At 45.7% G+C, this 21,192-nt stretch overlaps 1 protein-coding gene across 3 annotated transcripts in view; it reads right to left on the bottom strand.

Moving 5' to 3' along the window:
* LOC126353907 (ecdysone-inducible protein E75) overlaps positions 1-21,192 on the bottom strand; it is a 407,934-nt gene that overhangs the window by 42,767 nt on the left and 343,975 nt on the right. The window contains exon 1 of one of the 3 annotated variants that reach the window (XM_050003136.1): positions 1,740-2,120. The exons of the other annotated variants lie outside the window; for them this stretch is intronic. Within the exon in view, the coding sequence (XP_049859093.1) occupies positions 1,740-1,881 (142 nt within the window). The 5' untranslated portion in view covers positions 1,882-2,120. Of the gene's footprint in view, positions 1-1,739; positions 2,121-21,192 lie in introns of those variants that run through there. 3 annotated transcript variants of the gene reach the window in all.

Below are 21,192 nucleotides of genomic sequence, written 5' to 3'. Positions count from 1 at the left end.
GATGACCTCCGAAGTTAAGTCCTATAGTGCTCAGAGCCATTTGAACCATTTTGTTTTTGCAATAACTTCGCAGCCAAAACAGACTTTTCACAGGCTATCATCTTAATACACTTCATACCGTGTAGCTATTCCTCCAAGACTTTCATTCATCATATAATTTGATATTTCTCTCTGCAACCAAATACCCTCCCTAACACCCACAGAATAGTGCGTCTCCAGCAAAAAATCAAGATTTCTGCTAAATGTCTTTTTTTTTAACAAAGACGAAACAATATCGCAGCATGCTTATTGTACTGATTACATAGCCCGATTAGATAAAGTGTAGGAGAAAGTAACGCGTGAGTCACTGTGAGTCCCAGCATTCACTCTTTGCGTCACAGCGTTCTCATACCTGATAACAATGAAAGGGTTGCTTGCTCATGCGGTCGTTGAACTCTCCAGGCCTGGGACAATGGCACGGCAGCGTCGCAATTTCTCGCAGCCTCCTCTGACACAGAAAGCGAGCAAAGTGCTTATCTAATCTCTGACCCGGATAAGTTCGTTCGAACCGTCACGAGGGAACAAAGACTAAAGCGCCGTCGCAGTTTTTCAAGGACTTCTCGAATGCGGGTCTCTTCGCTGTCAACGACCACTAGCCAAGGTCACCGACTTGTCGGGCATTACGGTGCGGGCGCAGTCGCCGCGTGGGGACAGTGAGGACGTTATTTCGCCCAAAACAAAGAAATGTAGTAACTTGTAGTGCGTAAGAATTGTAATGTCAACCCCACTGGACACAGAGAAGTCTACAGTTTAGAGTTTCTTTCAATGTCGGATGCTGTCCTTCAAAAAGCCCTAAACATTGTTATATCATTATGGATAATTCCAGTTTTATATTGATGTCATAAATTTAAATATAACTTACTTTCTGGTGCTTGTAAAAAGTCATATTTCAAAACCGCCGAGGGCTGTCGCTCTTTTACTATCGGCTTGATCATCTGATCGAATTGAGGTATCTTAAAATTACTTACAGCTACCTACACGGCAACGTAAAGAATTTTATGACACTTTAAGATGATCAGGTGAACGAAATAGGTATGAATAATCGGAAGTTATTAGTGGATTTGAAAAATACGATTTTTTTCTTAAATAGTAAGGACGTTGAGGAACATCACCTGCACAGATTATTTCTTTCTACTGAGTTGTTAATCCTATTAGGAAATCACGGGAAATTTTCTGTAATAGCGAAGGTGTCTCCAAGTGCAGAGATAATGGAAGTCCTAACCAGTGTAAACGATCATAACGGTGTAATAATTGAAGCGCAAATACTATCAGGAAGGCTATAAACTAATTATTTGCGGTAGAAAAGGATTATCAAACCCGAAGGTTGGTTTGAACATCACAGTGCTTTACTAGACATTGTCCTGTTGGAAGTTGCACGGCGTTGGTTTGCTCCGATACTTTGAGTTGACTTACGAAGCCAGTGACATACAGTTTACCACGGACTACGAATGCGGTACAGCTAAGACAGGCTTCAGACGTATGCCGTGTTGTCGCAAAACGCTATGTTAGCGTCCTCGAACGAAGATTACTGCACTTGCAACAGTTACAAACATCGACAGGTGTGGAGCGGTGTATAAGAATGGTGTGGAGAGAGGGAGAGAGTCGCCTGGAAGAAAAGTGAGAGGCCGGTGAAAGGTTGAGGCGGCGGCGGCGGCGGCGGCGGCAGGTGGAAAGTGAGAGAGCGGGCGGGCGCGCTTTACCTATGTGCAGCTCCGGCTCTCGCCGGCCGACCGCGGCCGCGTCCATGTCGACGAGCATAGCGGAGGCGGGCGACGCAGAAGACACCGGCGCGTCGTAGGCGGCGCCCGGCGGGCAGCCGACGCTGCCGTCGGACAGAATCATCGCGCCCGCTCCTCTCGGCACGGTCCCGCGCACACGACTGCTGAGGGCAAGGCGAGCCACTGGCACTTCACACACGCGGACACACTGTTCAGGAACGACCGCACCGCACGACTGCCACGCGGAGAGTGAAAGTCGCAGCAGCGCCGCGCACGCACCACACCTGAAGGGCGACGGCAGCCTTGTTGGTAAACGGCCAGTGCCGCCCGCGGTAGTGGGGGAGGGGAAGGGACCTCGCAGAAAACCTGCGCGCCCACCGCGCCCGCTTATTCCTTTTTTCGGCAGCTCGCCGGCGCGGAGGTCATTGACAAACAATAGCGCGGCGGCCAATGGCGCGCGCCGCGGCGCCGGGCGCGGCCGGCGATTGGCTGGCGGCGGCCCCCCACCACCGGCGCGCTCTGCCCCCCACCCCGCGGGCCGCGCGCGCCACCCCTCCGCGCGAGACGCAGGGGGCTTCGGCCGGCCATACACCGGGGTAGTTCAACGCCCCCGAACCTTGACTGAATTACCCAGACTGGAAGCGGCCAAGGCCACCCGCCGGAGCGGCGAACGCCCCGGCCGGCCGGCCCGAGAGCGCACTGCGCATGCGCGGCCGAGCTCACTACGCCGCTCCTTTCACTGGTGCGCTCTCCCAGAACTATTTACATCACTTATCGCCTCACCGTTATCAGCAGGCCGCTGCGCGGGTCGTCGAACCCCACCTGCCACCGCGACGGAAGTCGAAATCTGCTCTCCTTCTCATTTGACTTCCATGCACCAGCCCTTCTATTAAAGACATCCACTGTACTCAATCGTTACGTAACGATCGCTGTTTAAAAAAGAAAGTGCTATTAACCTCTGACCGATTTGGCTATTCGCCCAACCTCCTCCCACCTTAAGCCTATTCAGCGAGTTCGGCGTAATGTGAAGGCATTTCCGCAGCCGCGAAATGGCTCAGAAAATGTGTTGTATAAACGTTGAATTTTTTCCCGGAGTAAACCTAAGAGAATCCATGTGTGATGAGGTCCTTCGGGCGAGTGGCGTATCTCATTACATTGAGGACGATGAACTCTTGTTGCCGTGGTTACACAAAGCCGCGCAGCCACAGGTGTGCAGTCCTTCAGGTAACACATAAATCTACAGCAACATAAGATTCTCACTCTAAATAAAGCCTGGTAACAGGTGATTAACCTCCCGCGTTCTCTCGAGAGGTCACTAGGATGCTTTCATTCTCTCAGCAGCAAACTGTGAGAATTAGATATTCTCTCAGGAATAAGTGACAGCACTGAATGTGCACTTAATGTTTTCTTCGACACATTCGTATAAAACGTTTTAAATCGTAAACAGGCTGGCCGTCGCCAGAACAACTGGAAGTGACATTAGATGGTGACCAGGTAATGCTTTCTCGGACAATGGCTAATGGATTGATACCTGTTAACCACACCCGTACAAAACATTTCCTGTAGTTGAGTCTACATCTACGTGTACGTGATTACTCAGCATTTCACAGCTAAGTACCTGGTAGAGTGGTCATCGAACCACCTCCTTGCTACTTCTCTGCTGCTCCACTCTCGAACAGAGCGTGGGAGAAACGAAAACTTGAATCTTTTCTTGCGAGCTCTGATGTCTCTGTTTTTATTATGATGATCGTTTCTCACTATGTAGGTGGGCGTCAACAAAATATTTTCACACTCTGACGAGAAAGTTGGTGATTGACATTGCACGAGAAGGTTCTGCCGCAACGAGAAACGCCTTTGTTTTAATGAATGTCACCTCAATTCATGTATCCTATCCGTGACATTCTCTTTCCTGTTCCGCGATAGTACAAAACGAGCTGCTCTTCTTTGAACTTTTTCGATGTCTTATGTCATGCCTATCCGAGGCGGATATCACCCGAAACAGCAATACTCCAGAAAAGGGCGGACGAGTTTTCTGTAAGCTCTTTCCTTATTAGACTTGTTACGTTTTCTAAGTATTCTGCCAATAAATCGCAGTCTTCGGTTTGCTTTCCCCACAACATTATCTATGTGATCATTCCAGTTACTGGTAATTGTATTCCCTAAGTATTTAGTATGTTATTTAACGTGTAACCGAAATTTATCGGATTCCTTTTCATCATGGAAAATATGAAGTGCATCATGAACAAAAGACAATCACTACCTCCACAACGAAGTATCACTTTTTTTCCAAAAGATACAGTATCGTGGATACTTTAGATGAGGAAGAAGGTACAGAGCAGTAAAATAATTTATACACAGGATGTCACTACAAGTTTAAAAGCATGTAGAAGTTAACAACTCATGGAGAACTCTGGAAATACTGCGTCTTATCAGAATAGCAAATGCAAAGATCTTTTGGAAATGTAATTATCAGAAAGTGGGAAAATCCAAAAGCAAGAGAGAAATGTATCAAGAAGTAGAAAGAGTTAACTGTAGAAAAGGACTGATTTTTTTTTAACTCTTGAAGAGTGTGATTAACTTCTGCTGTCTCTGAAGTAGAAAACATAAAGACGGAGGACAATGCAAGAACGACATGATAGGAAAAATGAGCAATGAAAAGGACGCTAACACCCTACAGTACAATTCTTGGAGCCAGAAGAAGATTCATGGAATCAAGGTTAGTAAGGTTCGCATGGTGGAGAGCTAGGCAGAATAAAAACAATTAGAAGCCACTGCAATACGTTGTTACTCGAAACATTTGCAGACCAGGCGGGTGTGAAGGCACGCTGCAACGTCTCGACGAGATAAAAATACCTAATAAATTAATCGCAGAGTTCGAATGGCGGGGCACATATTACGACGTAAGTGTCTGCTGTAAACAGTATTTGAAGGGACCGTAGAAGACAGGCGTAGGTATGAGTATATAAAGAGAATCTTTGATAAAGATGTAGGACACAGCAGTCGTGCTGAAATGAAGCGGACAGCGACAGAAAGAGATACGAGTATCAAACCAGCTGAAGACTTTATGACAGAAAATATGGTTCAAATGGCTCTGAGCACTATGGGACTTAACATCGGTGGTCATCAGTCCCCTAGAACTTAGAACTACTTAAACCTAACTAACCTAAAGACATCACACACATCCATGCCCGAGGCAGGATTCAAACCAGCGACCATAGCGGTCGCGCGCTTCCAAACTGAAGCGCCTAGAACCGCTCGGCCACTCCGGCCGGCGATGGCAGAAATAACTAGTCTTCTGACTGATTTTCGTTTCTTGTCCAGGTTTTTTCTTTCTTTTTCCCTCCCTCTGTGTCTAATACATCAAACGTTCTGAAAAATTTGTACCCAAACTTTAGTCTGCCTTTTCTCGCAAGAGAGAAGTATTCCTGGATGCTATGTTACACATCTTTTTGAACGTTCTGGTAAATTCTGTCCATATACATATGTTCTGTCCTATCGTTTCTTGCAGGTCTCTCCTCCGCACCTCACGTGCTCCAAATCGATGGAGGAGGCACAGTGTTTACCATACTGGACTCGCATTCGGGAGGGCAACAGATCTGCGACCGGCCATGCAGATTTACCTTTTTATCTATTTCCCTAAATCAAATGGCTCTGAACACTATGGGACTTAACATCTGCGGTCATCAGTCCCCTAGAACTTAGAACTACTGAAACCTAACTAACCTAAGGACATCACACACATCCATGCCCGAGGCAGGATTCGAACCTGCGACCGTAGCAGTCGCACGATTCCGGACTGCGCGCCTAGAACCGCGAGACCACCGCGGCCGGCTATTTCACTAAATCGGCAAATACCGGGATGGCTCCCTTGCAAGGCCACGACTCGTTTCCTTCCTCTTGCTTCAAACATTGCGAGTGTTTGCTTGTTCTCTAATGATCTCTACATCGACGGACGTTAAATCCTAATCTGCCTTCTTTCACGTGCTTGAAGTATTGTTCACCATCTTGGCGTTTATCAGTAGCAGCTACCAAAGCGGTAGACGGCTGGGCACCTTTTGTCTGCTATCCACGGCGCTTCGTGTGTCGCGAGGACGCTCACTCATTCCTTGAAACGAGTTCGTTGACCGCGGCGGCGGTGATCGCCTTGTAGCCGGTCACCAAGAGTGTGGTGGGCCTGTCACCGTAGTTGACGTCTGGAGCCGTTATCCCTTGTGCCAGAATGAGGGCAAACTCGTGATAAAGCTCTCACGTCGACTTATCTGTTCATATCGATTACAAAGAGTTGTTTTTCTCGATCTGCGCTATTACGTCAGTCACCAGCTTTTGTCTTACATACCAGCAATACGCTTCGTTAGCCCACACCGTTCTACTCCTTTCTTTTTGTTTGTGTAGGGGCGATTTTCGAGATTGCGTCAAGTGTAAGTAACCAAAAAATAACGCCATCTTTCACTGATATGTATGATACGGTTGAATCTATATTAGTCCTGTATTTTCAATAGCGCCATCTTCCCAGCCGCTAGTTACGAGAGCGCGATGAAAACCAATGTCTCCGATTTTTTTATGCGGAAACTCCTACCGTTGTTTTTATAAATAAAACAAACATTATTAATATATTAAAAAACTAAAAACCCGCCTCGATTGCGAAAAAAGCACCTAGTGTTAAGTGTGAACACAGGTTTCGTCGTAGATAACAACACCTTCTTCAGAACAACAATGAAACCCACAAGTGCCTAAGAAGACCTTTATCAATGGTTAAAAGAACACCATAGGTATATATTCATAAACGAAAAAGAAAATGTATAGCTATGGTGTTCTTTTAATCATTGACAAAAGGTCTTCTTAGGCACTTGTGGGTTTTATTGTTGTTCTGAAGAAGGTGTAGTTATCTACGGCGAAACCTGTGTTAACACTTAACACTAGGTGCTTTTTTCGCAATCGAGGCGGGTTTTTAGTTTTTTAATATATTAACCAATGATTGCTGACGCGTTGCGATGTTGAAGGTTCTTAAACATTATTAAGATTCTACATTTTTATTTTTCTTCTGCCGGAAGAGGGTTCCGAACTGTAGCGTGTGACATGGCGGTGTGTAACGCGAGAAACAGTGTGCTGCAATCGAGTTTCAAGCACGACGAGTTCGTCCACACACGGGGAAATCCTCCTGCTGCATGACAATGTCAGACTACTCACGAGCGCTGCGACATCTCGAATAATCTGACGCCTTGGCTTCACTGCCACTGATCATCATTCATAAAGTCTCGCGTTGCCCCCAATCCATTTTCATCTGTTTCCAAAACTTAAAGAGACCTTGAAGGACTGCACTTTGATAGGGTCGAAGCGGTGCAAACAGAGGTGAGGCTATGGCTCAGTCAACTAAGTCAAACATTCTACAATGGCAGCAACAAAAAACTGGTCACTTGTTGGGTGAAATCTGTTCTTCACCATCGTCACTATGTTGAGATGCAAATATTTAGACATGAAGAACAAAGACGCAGAATGGTAATAACGTCTGTTTCATTTAAAAAAGCCTTAAGAGTTTTCCCATTAAAAATTCAGAGGTATTTCTCTCCAGCACGACTTCGTAATTGTACTTGGCACATAAGATGAAGTTCCTGTGAATATATTCTATGAGATGGGCGAATAAAAAGTTTTAAGAGTATTATAAATCGTGTGGAAGTAGTTTCCGTACAAATTATCCACTACTATAACAGAAAGATTTTAACTCGCCAAAATATTTGTGAAATTGTGTTTTAAAAAGGATTGTATATCTGTAGGTGCAAGAGAATCTGCTACTAACGTTCTTTACAACACTGCACCTGTTAAGGAAATGATTTAAACTTCCTCTAATTATCCGCAAAGCATTTAAGAGTGTGGAAAGAGAAAAGTGATATACCACTGCTATCAAGCGACGAGTCAATAAACTCACATCAGGGAGAGATCAACGATGCTATGAAAAAATATGTCTATTTACCCACAGGTAGCAGCAAGTTGTCATTCACCTATACGAGTATTTATAGACACGGTACCGCAATCCAATGTACCGGGTGATCAAAAAGTCAGTATAAATTTGAAAACTGAATAAATCACGGAATAATGTAGATAGAGAGGTAAAAAACTGACACACATGCTTGGAATGACATGGGGTTTTATTAGAACCAAAAAGATACAAACGTTCAAAAAATGTCCGACAGATGGCGCTTGATCTCATCAGAACAGCAATAATTAGCATAACAAAGTAAGACAAAGCAAAGATGATGTTCTTCACAGGAAATGCTCAAATGTCCACCATCACTCCTCGACAATAGCTGTAGTCGAGGAATAATGTTGTGAACAGCACTGTAAAGCATGTCCGGAGTTATGGCGAGGCATTGGCGTCGGATGTTGTCTTTCAGCATCCCTAGAGATGTCGGTCGATCACGATACACTTGCGACTTCAGGTAACCCCAAAGCCAATAATCGCACGGACTGAGGTCTGGGGACCTGGGAGGCCAAGCACGACGAAAGAGGTGGCTGAGCACACGATCATCACCAAGCGACGCGCGCAAGAGATCTTCACGAGTCTAACAATACCTTTTTTTTGGTTCTAATAAAACTCCATGTCATTCCATGCATGTATGTCAATTTTTACGTCTCTATCTACATTATTCCGTGGTTTATTAAGTTTTCAAATTTATACTGACTTTTTTATCACACGGTACATTGCATTAAGGAAGACATTTCGTACCAGTATTATCGAGTTTGTCTTATTACATTCGCCTTTTGAGCGAGGTAAGAAAAACTGTTTACTTTATTCTCAAGTTCTTTAGGCAAGATGTATTGTGCTGGCTGCACAAGCGTCCAATTCTAACTCAAGGGCTTTGCTAGTGCAGTAATTTCGTGTCCCACTACAGTTGGCGAAAGGTGTCTCTGTCTTTATTTGATTCTTCCACTGGCGGTATGACCCCTGCAGAGAAGGGTTGTAAGGCAGATGGAGGAGCTGACACGGGATACGAAAACGAAATCGGTGCGGCAGATGCGGCTGGCCTATTGTTCGTCTTCCGCGGGCTGTAGGTATATTCCTGTAAGGGTTCGTGACGCGTTTCCCGAGGGGTGGACACCGTAGCGACGGAAACGACTCAACGGGGGTGTCGGCCTTGGAGCGCTCCACAAAGGCGGGGGAAATCGTGGGCCGGGGTGAACGCACCAGAGGGCGTCCACCCCTTTCTGGCAGGGTCGCACAAAGGAGAGGGAGGAAGCAGCCCTCAGACATCCTCCCTGTCGCTTTCACGCCAGAAATTTCCAGGGTCACGTCTCCCCTTGGTGGCGCGTGAAATTTGTGCAGATGTCTTCTGTGACGTCACGTAGTTATAGGACTGAGTGTTTGCTGGCCAGCAGCTGTAGGAAGTGGATGTAATTGCCACCTTACTACAGGTGGTACTTAAAAGAACAGGAAAATTCGGCCTAGGGACCACGAAAGTGAAATTCATACGAAATCAAGAGTGTAGGGGAAGCAAAAGGGTCAGTAATGGGCGACTGAAAATTGTGGGGCAAGTATCCATAATGGAGGACAGCCAAGCGCTCATAAAAAAAGAACTACTACCGCTACACAAAAAAGATGAGAGAGCTCGTATTGCTAAGTAAAGATGTGCTGTAGCTCCTCATTTCTTTTCTGTCGAGTTTACCTCAGATGATGGAGACAAACAAAATGTATTCACAATAAAATTTCGAAACAAGATCTCGATATATAATACTAAAGCTATCTAACTCTTAGCCACATTTAATGGAACGATTAATCAAGCAAATCAGGTTCAGTTATACATTTTCCTCCTCTGTTTCCTTCCGTATGCCTGCACAAGAATAAAGCACTAAGCAACCAAAAAGGCTCTCCTGATCTTTCTTCCCAATGACAGAAACGAGGAGGCAACATTTTACTCCGTGCGTTGCTGAATTATGAGAAGACAAGACAGAACAAGTTTCTTTCTAAAATAAATTTTTATTCCGATTCCATTGTTCCCATTAGACATCGCATGAGCCTAAAACAAATAAACTGGTATGTTCTACATATATCTACAACTACATATAGATTCTGCAAGCAAATGCATGGGACATGGCGAAGGGCTGCGATAGAGACGCGAAGAAAAAAATGTACCCTTCTCGAGAGATCCCAGCTGATATGTGTTTGACTTTAAAAAATTTTAAGCAGATGGCTCACGAATGGTGTTCGCCATGCAAGGTAAATTGGGTGCATTCATTTTTACATCTGAATGCCTTTAGCATGTGATCACGTAGTGTGTGGCCCTGACCAACAACGGCGCGAAAACAAAAGAAAAACATGAGAGACGCAACCTTATGTAAGACCTGCCATCTGAGATTATTCTGTAGTATTAAAAATCCTTGGCTCAAACACTGCGTGAAAACGACAAGGAGGCGAGGGTGGAAAGGGAGTTGGGACACACCATTAAGAGAAAGACTGGGTGGCAAGGTATGGATAAAGAACACAACAAACAATGTATCTTCGTCTTCGAGCCGTAATTCAGATAAGCTGGTATACATGAAATTTGACATTCCTGTTCTTGTTGCGTTCATTCACCACGATTACAGCTCAGATTTTTGTGTAACATATACGACAAATTCTTTGCTTATTATGGCTAGTAAGCCTGCATTCCATGTTATAAAATCTGATACAGGTCTGTGACATACTATCCTGTTGCACATACCACTGTAATCTTCACGCTTTTCTGCGGTATGGGAAAGTACCAACGCCTTAAGGTTATTTCTGGAGGTGAAGCTACTATACTTGTGAAATCCGGCATATTTATGTTGAACTGATAAGGATGACACTGCGTTAAGGCAATGTGGATGATCAACTGCGTAGCCTGTAAAATTCACAGAATGATTTCTGAGGCCTGCAGACGACAAGTATCGGAATTTTCGGGGACATCTCAGTTTACGGCATGGATTTTGATACCTCGAATACGAACATTTTAGGTTATTTATAATGGTGAGCGTTATAGATGTCGTTAAAAATTCACAAATACTTACAAAAGCATTTTTAATTCCCAATTTTGCTATGGATTTCAGAGTGTTTTGGACTTTCAATTCACAATTTCGTGATGCATTTCGGAATATTTTGCCTCCATAATGAGGTCGACTTCATTAATGTGAGTAGATCACGGATCTTGTTTTGTACACGACTTTGTGAGTACAGTGTTGCACCTCTTCACATAATATTAAAGGCAGTCCAAAAAATACGAACAGGAAGATATATGAATAATTTGACAGTATGTATGATATAATTGAGCGATATGAAACTGTAAAATAAGGAACGCCTCAGTGCTCAGTGACTTTTCGTCAGTTTCAACTACTTTTACTGTTGCTTACTTTTCCACAAAGTAACTGTACAGACTTTGAAAAACGTAGAGTGGACAGAAGCAAGATAAGCAAAATTTAACTGACTATGAGTGTAGTAAAGGGCTACAGAACTTGTGAAAGGTCAGAGTCAAGCAGGCAGAGTTGGTACACTGTTTGGCAAGCGGCGAACAGCGTGTAGCCCGTCCGAAGATCTGCCGCTTGGTGCAAAGTGGATCAGAAGTGCATCTGGTGGCTGGCTTCACTTTTCCGTGCGGCCCGACTTGCGGCCTGCGAGGTGAGGCGAAGCGAAGCCGAGCGTGGACGAGGTTGCTGACCGTGTCGGCTAGCGTCGGGCGCCTTCGGCAGCATTCGGCCGCCTTCGGCTCGGGGTCACCGAGAGTCACTTACCCCCGTGGTACACAAACCGGACGCAAAACCTGCCGGCTGAATGCACCCGCTCCGTCGCATCTGCACACACGGCAGCTATTGTCATTTATGGAGGATTAGGCTTTTTATTCTGACAAAAGTATCTTCCAGTCCTAGTAGAACCAATCTGAGGTGCTATACTAGACGTTACAATGATGACACAATTACCAGAAGCATAATCATAATAACGATGATTCGTCTCGTACGTGCATTGTATCTGAAACTATTACAAATGTTTTTTTTTTTATTTCGAATACAATATTTGAACATCCATCACAGACCCATATAAGAGAGCGTATTGTCACATAGATTTGACTGGGTGGACAGCTGTCATTTTTCTACTTTGGCACCAATGCTCCCGTAGTCTCTGGGTTAACGTTTTTATCGCAATCGGTTACAGCATCACCAGCGATTCAACACTTCGTTGATATACGAGAATTTAGAAAGTATTGCCTCAGATTTTTCCGAAATGAGAAGGTATCAGTTTGGTCCAGAAGGATTAGTTTCTATACAGTTCAGGGTTGACTTGTGTTCCCATCATTACCGCACAGTCGCGATGGTCGTAACCCTAGCACATTCCATTGTAAATTCATGCACTGAAAAAAACTAACCCACTGTAGGGTTGAAGGAAGGATTTTCGATTTTAAAAACATGTACAAACTTACTCAGATGAATTCCAGAAATGTAGGAAGCCTCATCTGATTACCAAACGTAGCCCTATATACCCTTTCATGGAACATTCATGCGAGGCCAATGTATAAACTATTTTCAGTAAGGCGGACGTGCCACTTTAAATCAATTAGTTGCTACCGAAAAAATTTCCTAAATTAGTCCCTTCTCGACAAGTATTTCTTTTATGGGGTTGAATTCAAACGCGTCGTGATAAATTAGTGCTGGTTGGATATAGCCAACAGGCTAGCTAGCAAATCATCAATCTAGTCCTTTCTTCTTAAACTTCGAACGTCTTACATATTTTCCTCCTTTACACCGCAATGTACAAGCTTGTAGGAACTTTAGAGGGGAGTGAGTACATAATATTTCGAGCAGGAACTCACGCCTAGAAACGTATCCCACATTTAACTCTTTAGACTATTTCTTGTAGTGTCGTATGCAGTTTAATTTACGAATTTACGAGCCTCATGTAGAGACAGAGGAAGCTCTGCTGGCACGAGTTCTGGCCGCTGCACTAAAAATTAAAGAGACGCCAGGTGGAATGGAGACCGTGTACCGGAAAATGCTTCGTAGATACAATGTCTGTAACAACGTTGGTGGTCGCCACATCGAGCCACTCTTGTAATGCGTCAGTACTATTCTGTACGTATTGTATGCTTAAGTGGTAAATGGATGTTTCATCAAGTTTCCTTTCGAATTGTTTCCTAATAACTGTACTGCCTCATGCCTAATTCAATTCCTCGAGTAGAAATGGATGAATTAAACATCTCAATTGAAACCGTAGGACATGAGTTCTTGTTCAAAATATTATGTACTCGCTCCCCTCTAAAAATTCTGATAGCTTGTAACGGGAATTTTTGAATACCTTGCATTTTTCCACAAACTTATTCTACGCTTCTGTGAACAGCATTGCCCAAGTCAACACATTTTAAAATAAAATGTATAAAAACCACAGACGGGACTTTACACACGATATGTAGCGAAACGCAACCCGGTGATTCTGTACTTTATCAAGCTAAAGTTTTATAAGTCCCCATCTAGTTCAAACTATTCTTTTGACACTTTGTGCTACTATTGATAAAATTGATAATCATATTTTTTCTCTCCTACTTTCGAGTTTGTTGGAAATAGTTGTTTTTATGAAGATTTCCAGAGTTCCAGCACAAAGAGTTTGCGTTCGTGATTTGCAGTGAAACAACCATTTACCGAATGGCGAAAAACGTTCTTGACTATTGCTTCGAACAGGCAGTCTCGGTTAGGCTCTTTATTCCACGTGCAGTATCCTCTAGTGCTGACTTGAATGGACTGCTAGCAAGTAGTCGGTATTCCTTTATAAATGAAACACTTTTTTCATCCGATTGATTATGCCGCTGCTGCGCGGCGCTCTTGCGACCTGCATAATTCATGGGCCTTTGTATGCACCCTGTGCGAAAACCTATTTGTAATCAGCGGAAGTTACGCTTCATTCACTGTTCTGAGCAGTACGGTTTACTGCCTGCGAAGCAGTCCGCGGTGCAAGTAATCGCGTAGCCATCATCCTCCAGAATACTGAGGCGCATACACAGTTCGCTTCCTACCCCGGCCCACGTCATACACGACGATAGAACGGCTTCCACCATCTCTAAATGGTCTTAAACGAGAGCAAACATGAAATCAGGCACAGTGACGCTTCGGCAAGCACTTTACTTTCCTGTGTAGTAAGTAGTGATCCGCTTTCTGGGTCACTTCGAACTTAAATATTCCATCTCATTTAATACAAAAATAACATGAGCCTTTAGATGTCAAAGAAATGCAGAGACTTTACCTCGCCGTCTTTCCTCATTTCGAGCAGTATTCTGTTCTAATATACGAATTTTTTGTTGTTGTAAGATACCGTGATACACTGACAAGCCACTAATCTGATAATACTGTACCGTAAAACGAAGTAGCGATGTAAACAATCTTAAGCGTTTATTTGTGTGGGTAGCGACACGTTATAGTCTATGCCCAGTGGGTTTGTAAGCTGTAGTGTCAGCAGAGGAAAACTCCTCGGTATTACTTAAAATATACTAAAAGAAGAGACAGTTTGATAGCACGCATGTTGAGGCATCTGTGAATCTTAAGTAGGAAGAGTTTATGGCAAAATGTGTAGAGTGTGAGCAAAGCTTAAATATGGTAATGAGGTTTAAGTGTTGCACTTGCCGTTGTTATGCTGAGAAGAGACCTGCAGAGAACGGAGGAGCGCGAAAGGCTGCAACAAACCAGTCTTGAGAATGATGAATACAACATCTTGCTCAGAAACGTCTTTGACATTATCGAATCAAACAGTACTTGTAGACTTTTTTACCTTCTAGCAGCTAACACAATCTAGGAGCGATTAAAGAGTTTGCTACGGTGTAGTGTACGAGCCAAGTATTGTTAGAGCTAGTGTCTTTCACTTGTCTTACAACGCTAAAATAACAAAGAAATATCGCAAGCTCAACAGCAAGTGTTCTCAACATTTTTGTTGTATGTTTTTTCAGTTTATAGACTTTCGGGCGATGTCTATTCAGCTATCTTAAGAGTAATGTCAATTACGACTATACGAGAGTAAGGACAGCACAACATGCAGTCCTCGAACGGAGGAAATCTCTGACCCGGCAGGGAATCGAACCCGGTACGCTTCGCTTAACAATCCGACGCGCTGACAACGCAGCTACCGAGGTGGACCATTTTTGTTGGACTGACGTTGGAAACGCACGATTATTTTTTTCAGTGGGAAGAGTTTTTGTTACTTTTAATATAGAATCTGACTCCCAATTTGTTCTCTTGTAATACTACACTTGTATTCGGGACACACCCACAACCGATTCGTTGTTCCCATCTCACCCGTAGTTTGATAGCTTAAGAATGTGGCTACAAATCGTCGTTGCGATGCACACGCACACGCACACGCACACACACACACACACACACACACACACACACACACATACACACACATATCGATCTACACATATACAGACACAGGCAGACATATGTAAATGCAAAGAGGTTGGGCAGAAATATGTGTCTGTATATATGCGGATGGATATGTGTGTGTGTGTGTGTGTGTGTGTGTGTGTGTGTGTGTGTGTGTGCGTGTGTGTGTGTGCATGCGAGTGTATACCTCTCCTTTTCCCCCCATGAGGTCTTTCCGCTCCCGGGATTGGAATGACTCCTTACCGTCTCCCTTAAAACCCACATTCTTTCGTCTTTCCCTCTCCTTCCCTCTTTCCTGATGAAGCAACCTTGGGTTGCGAAAGCTTGAAATTTTTGTGTGTGTGTTTGTGTTTTTTTATTGTTTCTATCAACATACCATCGCTTTCTCGTTTGGTAAGTTAACAGCATCTTTGTTTTATATATATATTAACCGCCGTAGTAGCAAGGTCCTACCGACCGTAATGGGGATGGGGATGAATGATGATGATGACGCCAGGAGAATACCCAGTCATCTCGGGGCATGTGAAAATCCCTGACCCCGCCAGGTATCTAACACGGGACCCCTTGTTCGGAGTCACGAGTTGCGGATATATTTTCCACTGTAAAACGGTAAGTTCAATCTGGCCTTTTGCGCGGTAGGACAATATGTTTTCAGACTGATTAGTAGTTTGGATTTTAAATCTTGTGTTGCAAGCATCTTGCCCGTTCTAAACACCTTTCGAACCATGTACTCACTTTGTTTATTTACAAGTGCTGTCTGTTGTCATTAACGCTGTTACTGCTTCCCACATTATTCTCAAAAATGTCTCTGAGCACTATGGGACTAAACTTCTGAGGTCATCAGTCCCCTAGTACTTAGAACTACTTAAACCTAACTAAGGTAAGGACATCACACACATCCATGCCCGAGGCAGGATTCGAACCTGCGTCCGTAGCCGTCGCGCGGATCCAGATTGTAGCGCCTAGAACAGCTCGGCCACTCTGACCGGCCCACATTATTCTGGTTTCCAATACTTTCTTTCTCTCTCTCTCTCTCTATCCACATTTCAGCCCCCGTGCGCCTGAAGATATAATAAAAAGCCTTTCGCAAACTTTTACCATATCTTGGTTATACCGCCCTGTCGCGTCCCTGCAGCCGATTTTGCCGTCCGTCCGGCGTACGCGCAGAGCGGCCGGCGCTGCAGCACCGCTAGCGATTTGGCAGTGACAGAGGCCCCGAAGGCGGTCGGCGCCGGGGTCATCGGCCCCTCTTGTAAACAGTGCTCGCAGTTACGCGCGCGTGACGTCAGCACGGCGGTCGCGTGGCATGAGGCGGCGCTTCCGGAACGCTATACGGCCGCCGGCTCTGCTAGGCCGTACATCACTCACTCCAGGAAAACCGCGTCAGGAGAGTCCAGGAAAACGCCGAGCGCACGACCAGAATGTAGGTCGACGGGGGGCCAGCTTTTATTAGTTCCGCATAAAGAGCTAAAGAAAGGATTCCCCAGAAGTTATTAGGACAGCCCAAGTAGTAGATACCGCTGCTTCCTTGAGCAAAAAAAGCATGACCGCGAAAATCCCCGAATCTATCTTAAGCTTATGAGGCAAACACTACGCACCGTGCGTCTCAAGTGGGGAGTACTGAAGAATTACAGTACCTAGGACACACAGCTCGATAATTTTTGCAATGTATAACGCACAGATACATAAGTTCCCAATATAAGACACAAAAATACATCAACTTCTCTTATCCAGCAGGAGAGAAGTCTAAATCGGAGGGGGGAGGGAGGGTGGCTCGCTATAGAGAAAGCCGTAAGAAGAAAGCCATAATTTAAAAAAAAAATAGCAAGAATGGTATATGGTATGTTGAAGTGTAAAGTACATACGTTATCAGTTACTAATGTCTTGAAGGAAGCAAGATTAAAATTCAAAGTGTCGTCGACGATCGTTAGAGACGGATTTCAAGCTTGGAATGGGGAAAGAAAGCAGCAGAACCATTCCGGAACTAGTCTTTGTATAGTGAAGTCACGGACTACCTGAAGGCTTGCCAGACGGCTATATGAACCTATCTCCTCCCGAACACTAGTCTAGCGTCGTACCACGGCGCAATTTTACTAGGTAGCATTGTGTTGAGGTAAGGTACTTCCCTTGCAGGAAATTTACGGTGTAACATATTGTCGCCGGAGGAGGAGGAGAATGCGAGAAGCAAGCACAGCTGTTCATCCTCCTTGACAGGGCCAGAAATTGGTCCAGTTCACATCTAATCCTCAGAAGCTGGATTTCGAACAATAGTATTTCAAATCGTTACTGCTGCTTCCGGAATCTGGAAGGCTGCGTATTAATTCGCCAAATGATGGTTCAGAAAAGAAATCCCGGGTAGAATTATTGCATCAAGTCTTAAGAAGGTTGTGTCCAAAGCTCGTAAGTACTAGAAAAAACTAGGCAAGATCCGCTGATACAATTTCTTTATTGAAAACGAATATCGGTCCACATACCATCATCAGGTTCATAAAAGCATTTAAAACATCATATTAGGCGATATAAAATCACTGGCGTCAGATGATTAAATCAGTGAATTAGTTTCTGTTGTCAAATAGTAATATAAATTATATAGTCAGTCATAAACTGTGTTAGAGAGTGTACCCTGGCACAGTTTATGATTGACGATGTAATTTATATTACTATGTGACAAAAGTGACAAATTCACGGATTTAATCATCTGACGCCAGTGATTTGATATCGCAAAATATGATGCTGTAAATGGTTGTATGAACCTGATGACGGTCTGTGGATCGAAACTGGTTAGTCAGGGAAGAAATATTATTAGAACCACTTTGCGGTAATCACGACGTTCTTCAGAGGATTAAGATCCATCTCGACGGCGACCGATTGGTAAGTTTGTTGTAACAAGAAAGCCTACACAATACAAAAGCGATATGCGCTACGGCGAAGGGGCAAACCTTCATAGGAAGGGGAAGAAACATGGAAATAAATACGAAGGGCGTTCGGAAAATAATGCAACACATTTCCTTTCTCGGCCAATTTTGGTTCAAAAAATGAAAAATTAATTATGGAACATGGTGGAATATCCCCGCTTCAGCCCGTATAGTATCGTGAAGTTCAGATTAGTGGCGGTGCTATACATAACCTTCAAAATGGCATTCCAAGCAGAGAACTGTCATTGAGTTTCGTCTGGCTATAAACCAGTACATCGTAGATATTCGTAGGTGCTTGCAGAATGTCTACGGACAGCTGGCAGTGAACAAAAGCACGCCGAGTCGTTGGGCGAGCCGTCTGTCATCGTCTCAACGTCTCCTTCTCCATGACAACGCAAGGTTTCACACAATTCTCTTATATCGGATAAGTATTAAGTGGTTTAGGCCAGATACAGCTGTAGCATCTCAGCGAAATAGGTAACTGAGCGATATTATCGAGGAAGGGTGGTCAAATTTTGTTGCGGTCACCCGGACGTATAGTGTCAATGGTTTCCCCAAAATCACCCATTTATTTACCCCATCTTTATTCACTACGAAGTCTGTGGATGTTGACCTGGTTTTGTCACAATTTATGCGAAGTATTTTAAGAGGTGTCGTATGCGATTTACGGGAAGTGTTCTTGTGGTGTCGCTGTGCCGAAGTTCGAGTGACCGAGCAGAGGTGTCTGGTGGGTGGTGGCTGGGTGTCGTCTACCTGCACGCAGCGAACGCCGGAGAACGGGTCGCGCGGGGGCGTGTGCGCGGGCAACGACCCGTGGGTGGCCTGTGCTCGGGCTTGGGCATCGATTGGGCGTTCTGGTCTTAACCCTGCAGGCGCGCGCCGTTTGTTTACGGGCGGGGCCCGCTTCCTGGGACTATTCCCGGAGGCGGCGGTGGAGGCGCGGGCGGAGGCACGGCACAGCACTAACCCTGGCAATCCTGGCGGGGACGCGGAAGTTCTGCCGGACGCCTTACATGGCGGCTCAGCGGCGGTCCGCCGCCACATCACGGCAACAGGTGCCACTGGCGGCCTGCCCGCCGCAGTGGCACACTCAACTCTCTCACCTTCTTCTCACTCTCCTGCTCTTCTTTCCGATTCTCGTTCAAATGGTTCAGATGGCTCTGAGCACTATGGGACTTAACTTCTGAGGTCATCAGACCTCTAGAACTTAGAACTACTGAAACCTAAATAACCTAAGGACATCACACACGTCCATGCCCGAGGCAGGATTCGAACCTGCGACGGTAGCGGTCACGCGGTGCCAGACTGAAGTGCCTACGACTGCACGGCCACACCGGCTGGCCTACTGTCGCAGGTTCGAATCCTGCCTGGGGCATGGATGTGTGTGATGTCCTTAGGTTATTTAGGTTTCAGTAGTTCTAAGTTCTAGGGGACTGATGACCTCCGATGTTAAGTCGCATAGTGCTCAGAGTCATATGAACCATTTGAACACACTCGTGTACCCTTGGTGACTGCACAACACAAAACTTTACGCCTCGCCCGGGCCCGTCAACACTGGCTTGGGTTGGGTTGTTTGGGGGAAGAGACCAAACAGCGAGGTCATCGGTCTCATCGGATTAGGGAAGGAGGGGGAAGAAAGCCGGCCGTGCCCTTTCAAAGGAACCATGCCGGCATTTGCCTGGAGCGATTTAGGGAAATCACGCGCCAACACTGGCATTGGACTGTTGATGACTGCAAACATGTTGCCTGGTCGGACGAGTCTCGTTTCAAATTGTATCGAGCGGACGGACGTGTACTGGTATGGAGACAATCTTATGAATCCATGGACCCTGCATGTCAGCAGGGGACTGTTCACGTTGGTGCAGGCTCTGTGATGGTCTGAGGTGAGTGCAGTTGGAGTGATGTGGGATCCTTTATACTTCTAGATACGACTCTGACAGGCGACACGTACGTAAGCATCCTGCCTGATCACCTGCATCCATTCATGTCCATTGTGCACTCTGACGGACGTGGGCAATTCCAGCAGGACAATGCGACACCACACTCGTTCAGAATCGCTACAGAGTGGCTCCACGAACACTCTACTGAGTTTAAGCACTTCCGCTGCGTACCAAACTCCCCAGACATGAAATTTGTGAGCATATGTGAACTGCCTTGCAACGTGCTGTTCAGAAGAGACCTCCACCCCGACGTACTCTTACTCATTTATGGACAGCTCTGCAGGATTCATGGTGTTAATTCCGTCCAGCACCTATTCAGACATTAGTCGAATCCATACCAGCTCGTGTTGCGGCACTTCTGCATGCTCGTGGGGCCCTACACTACATTAGGTAGGTGTACCTGTTTCTTTGGATCTTCAGCAGAGTTCATCTATCGGTTTTAATCAGTGAGTTTGCGAGGATCAAAATATGCGACGTAAGTGGCCGTATCTTTTGTCAGAGTTGGTTTATAAGGCGCATTGTTTGCAGTGCCAAGGGACCATAGGCCTCAATGATTGGCAGCAGGCACACGGAGGACAGCTGCCTCAGACGGGGAGTGCTCCTCTAATTGAGCTATCGCCGCTGGGCTGAGGGCGGAACGAAAACCCGAACGGCGAGCCGGCCGCTCCGCATTCCTCTCGCTGCCGGTGGACCAGGAGGTGTCGGCCGCCCTCTTACGCACTCGCGTAGCACGCAGGGCAGTCATCGGCGGCGGCCGCGGTGGCGGCGGCGGTCGCGGGTCGTCGACCGAGCGCGGCGCGGGCGCTGCGTGTCGGTGCCGTTAGCGCTCCACTCACACACACGGCCCGCACCCCCTCCCCGCCCAACTTTCACTGCTCTCGGCCGCAATCTGGGGGTCGTCGACTCGCCGCCCATACACCGTGTGTGTGTGTGCGCGCGCCGGCTGACCCCGCTGACTCTAGCCGCAGGTGAGGGCACGCGCTGGTCATTGTACTCTGCCGGCTTATCGCCACCCCGGCTCCCTTTAAAAGCCTCGGAGTAGTATAACAGGAGCGAGCGTCGCCCGCTGTACATTTGTAACACGAGTGCCTCTCTCTCTCGCCAGTCTTTCCCGTTCCTTGTGCGCTAGATTACGTTACCTTTACACAAATAAACTACCGTTAAGTGTCCTAAATATTGAAGACGTCATGATTACCGCCAAGAGCTGCCGGTAAA

This window comes from Schistocerca gregaria, chromosome 3, assembly GCF_023897955.1.
Source record: "Schistocerca gregaria isolate iqSchGreg1 chromosome 3, iqSchGreg1.2, whole genome shotgun sequence".
Classification (NCBI taxonomy): Eukaryota; Metazoa; Arthropoda; class Insecta; order Orthoptera; family Acrididae; genus Schistocerca; species Schistocerca gregaria.
This window is presented reverse-complemented; position numbering and strand designations above follow the sequence as displayed.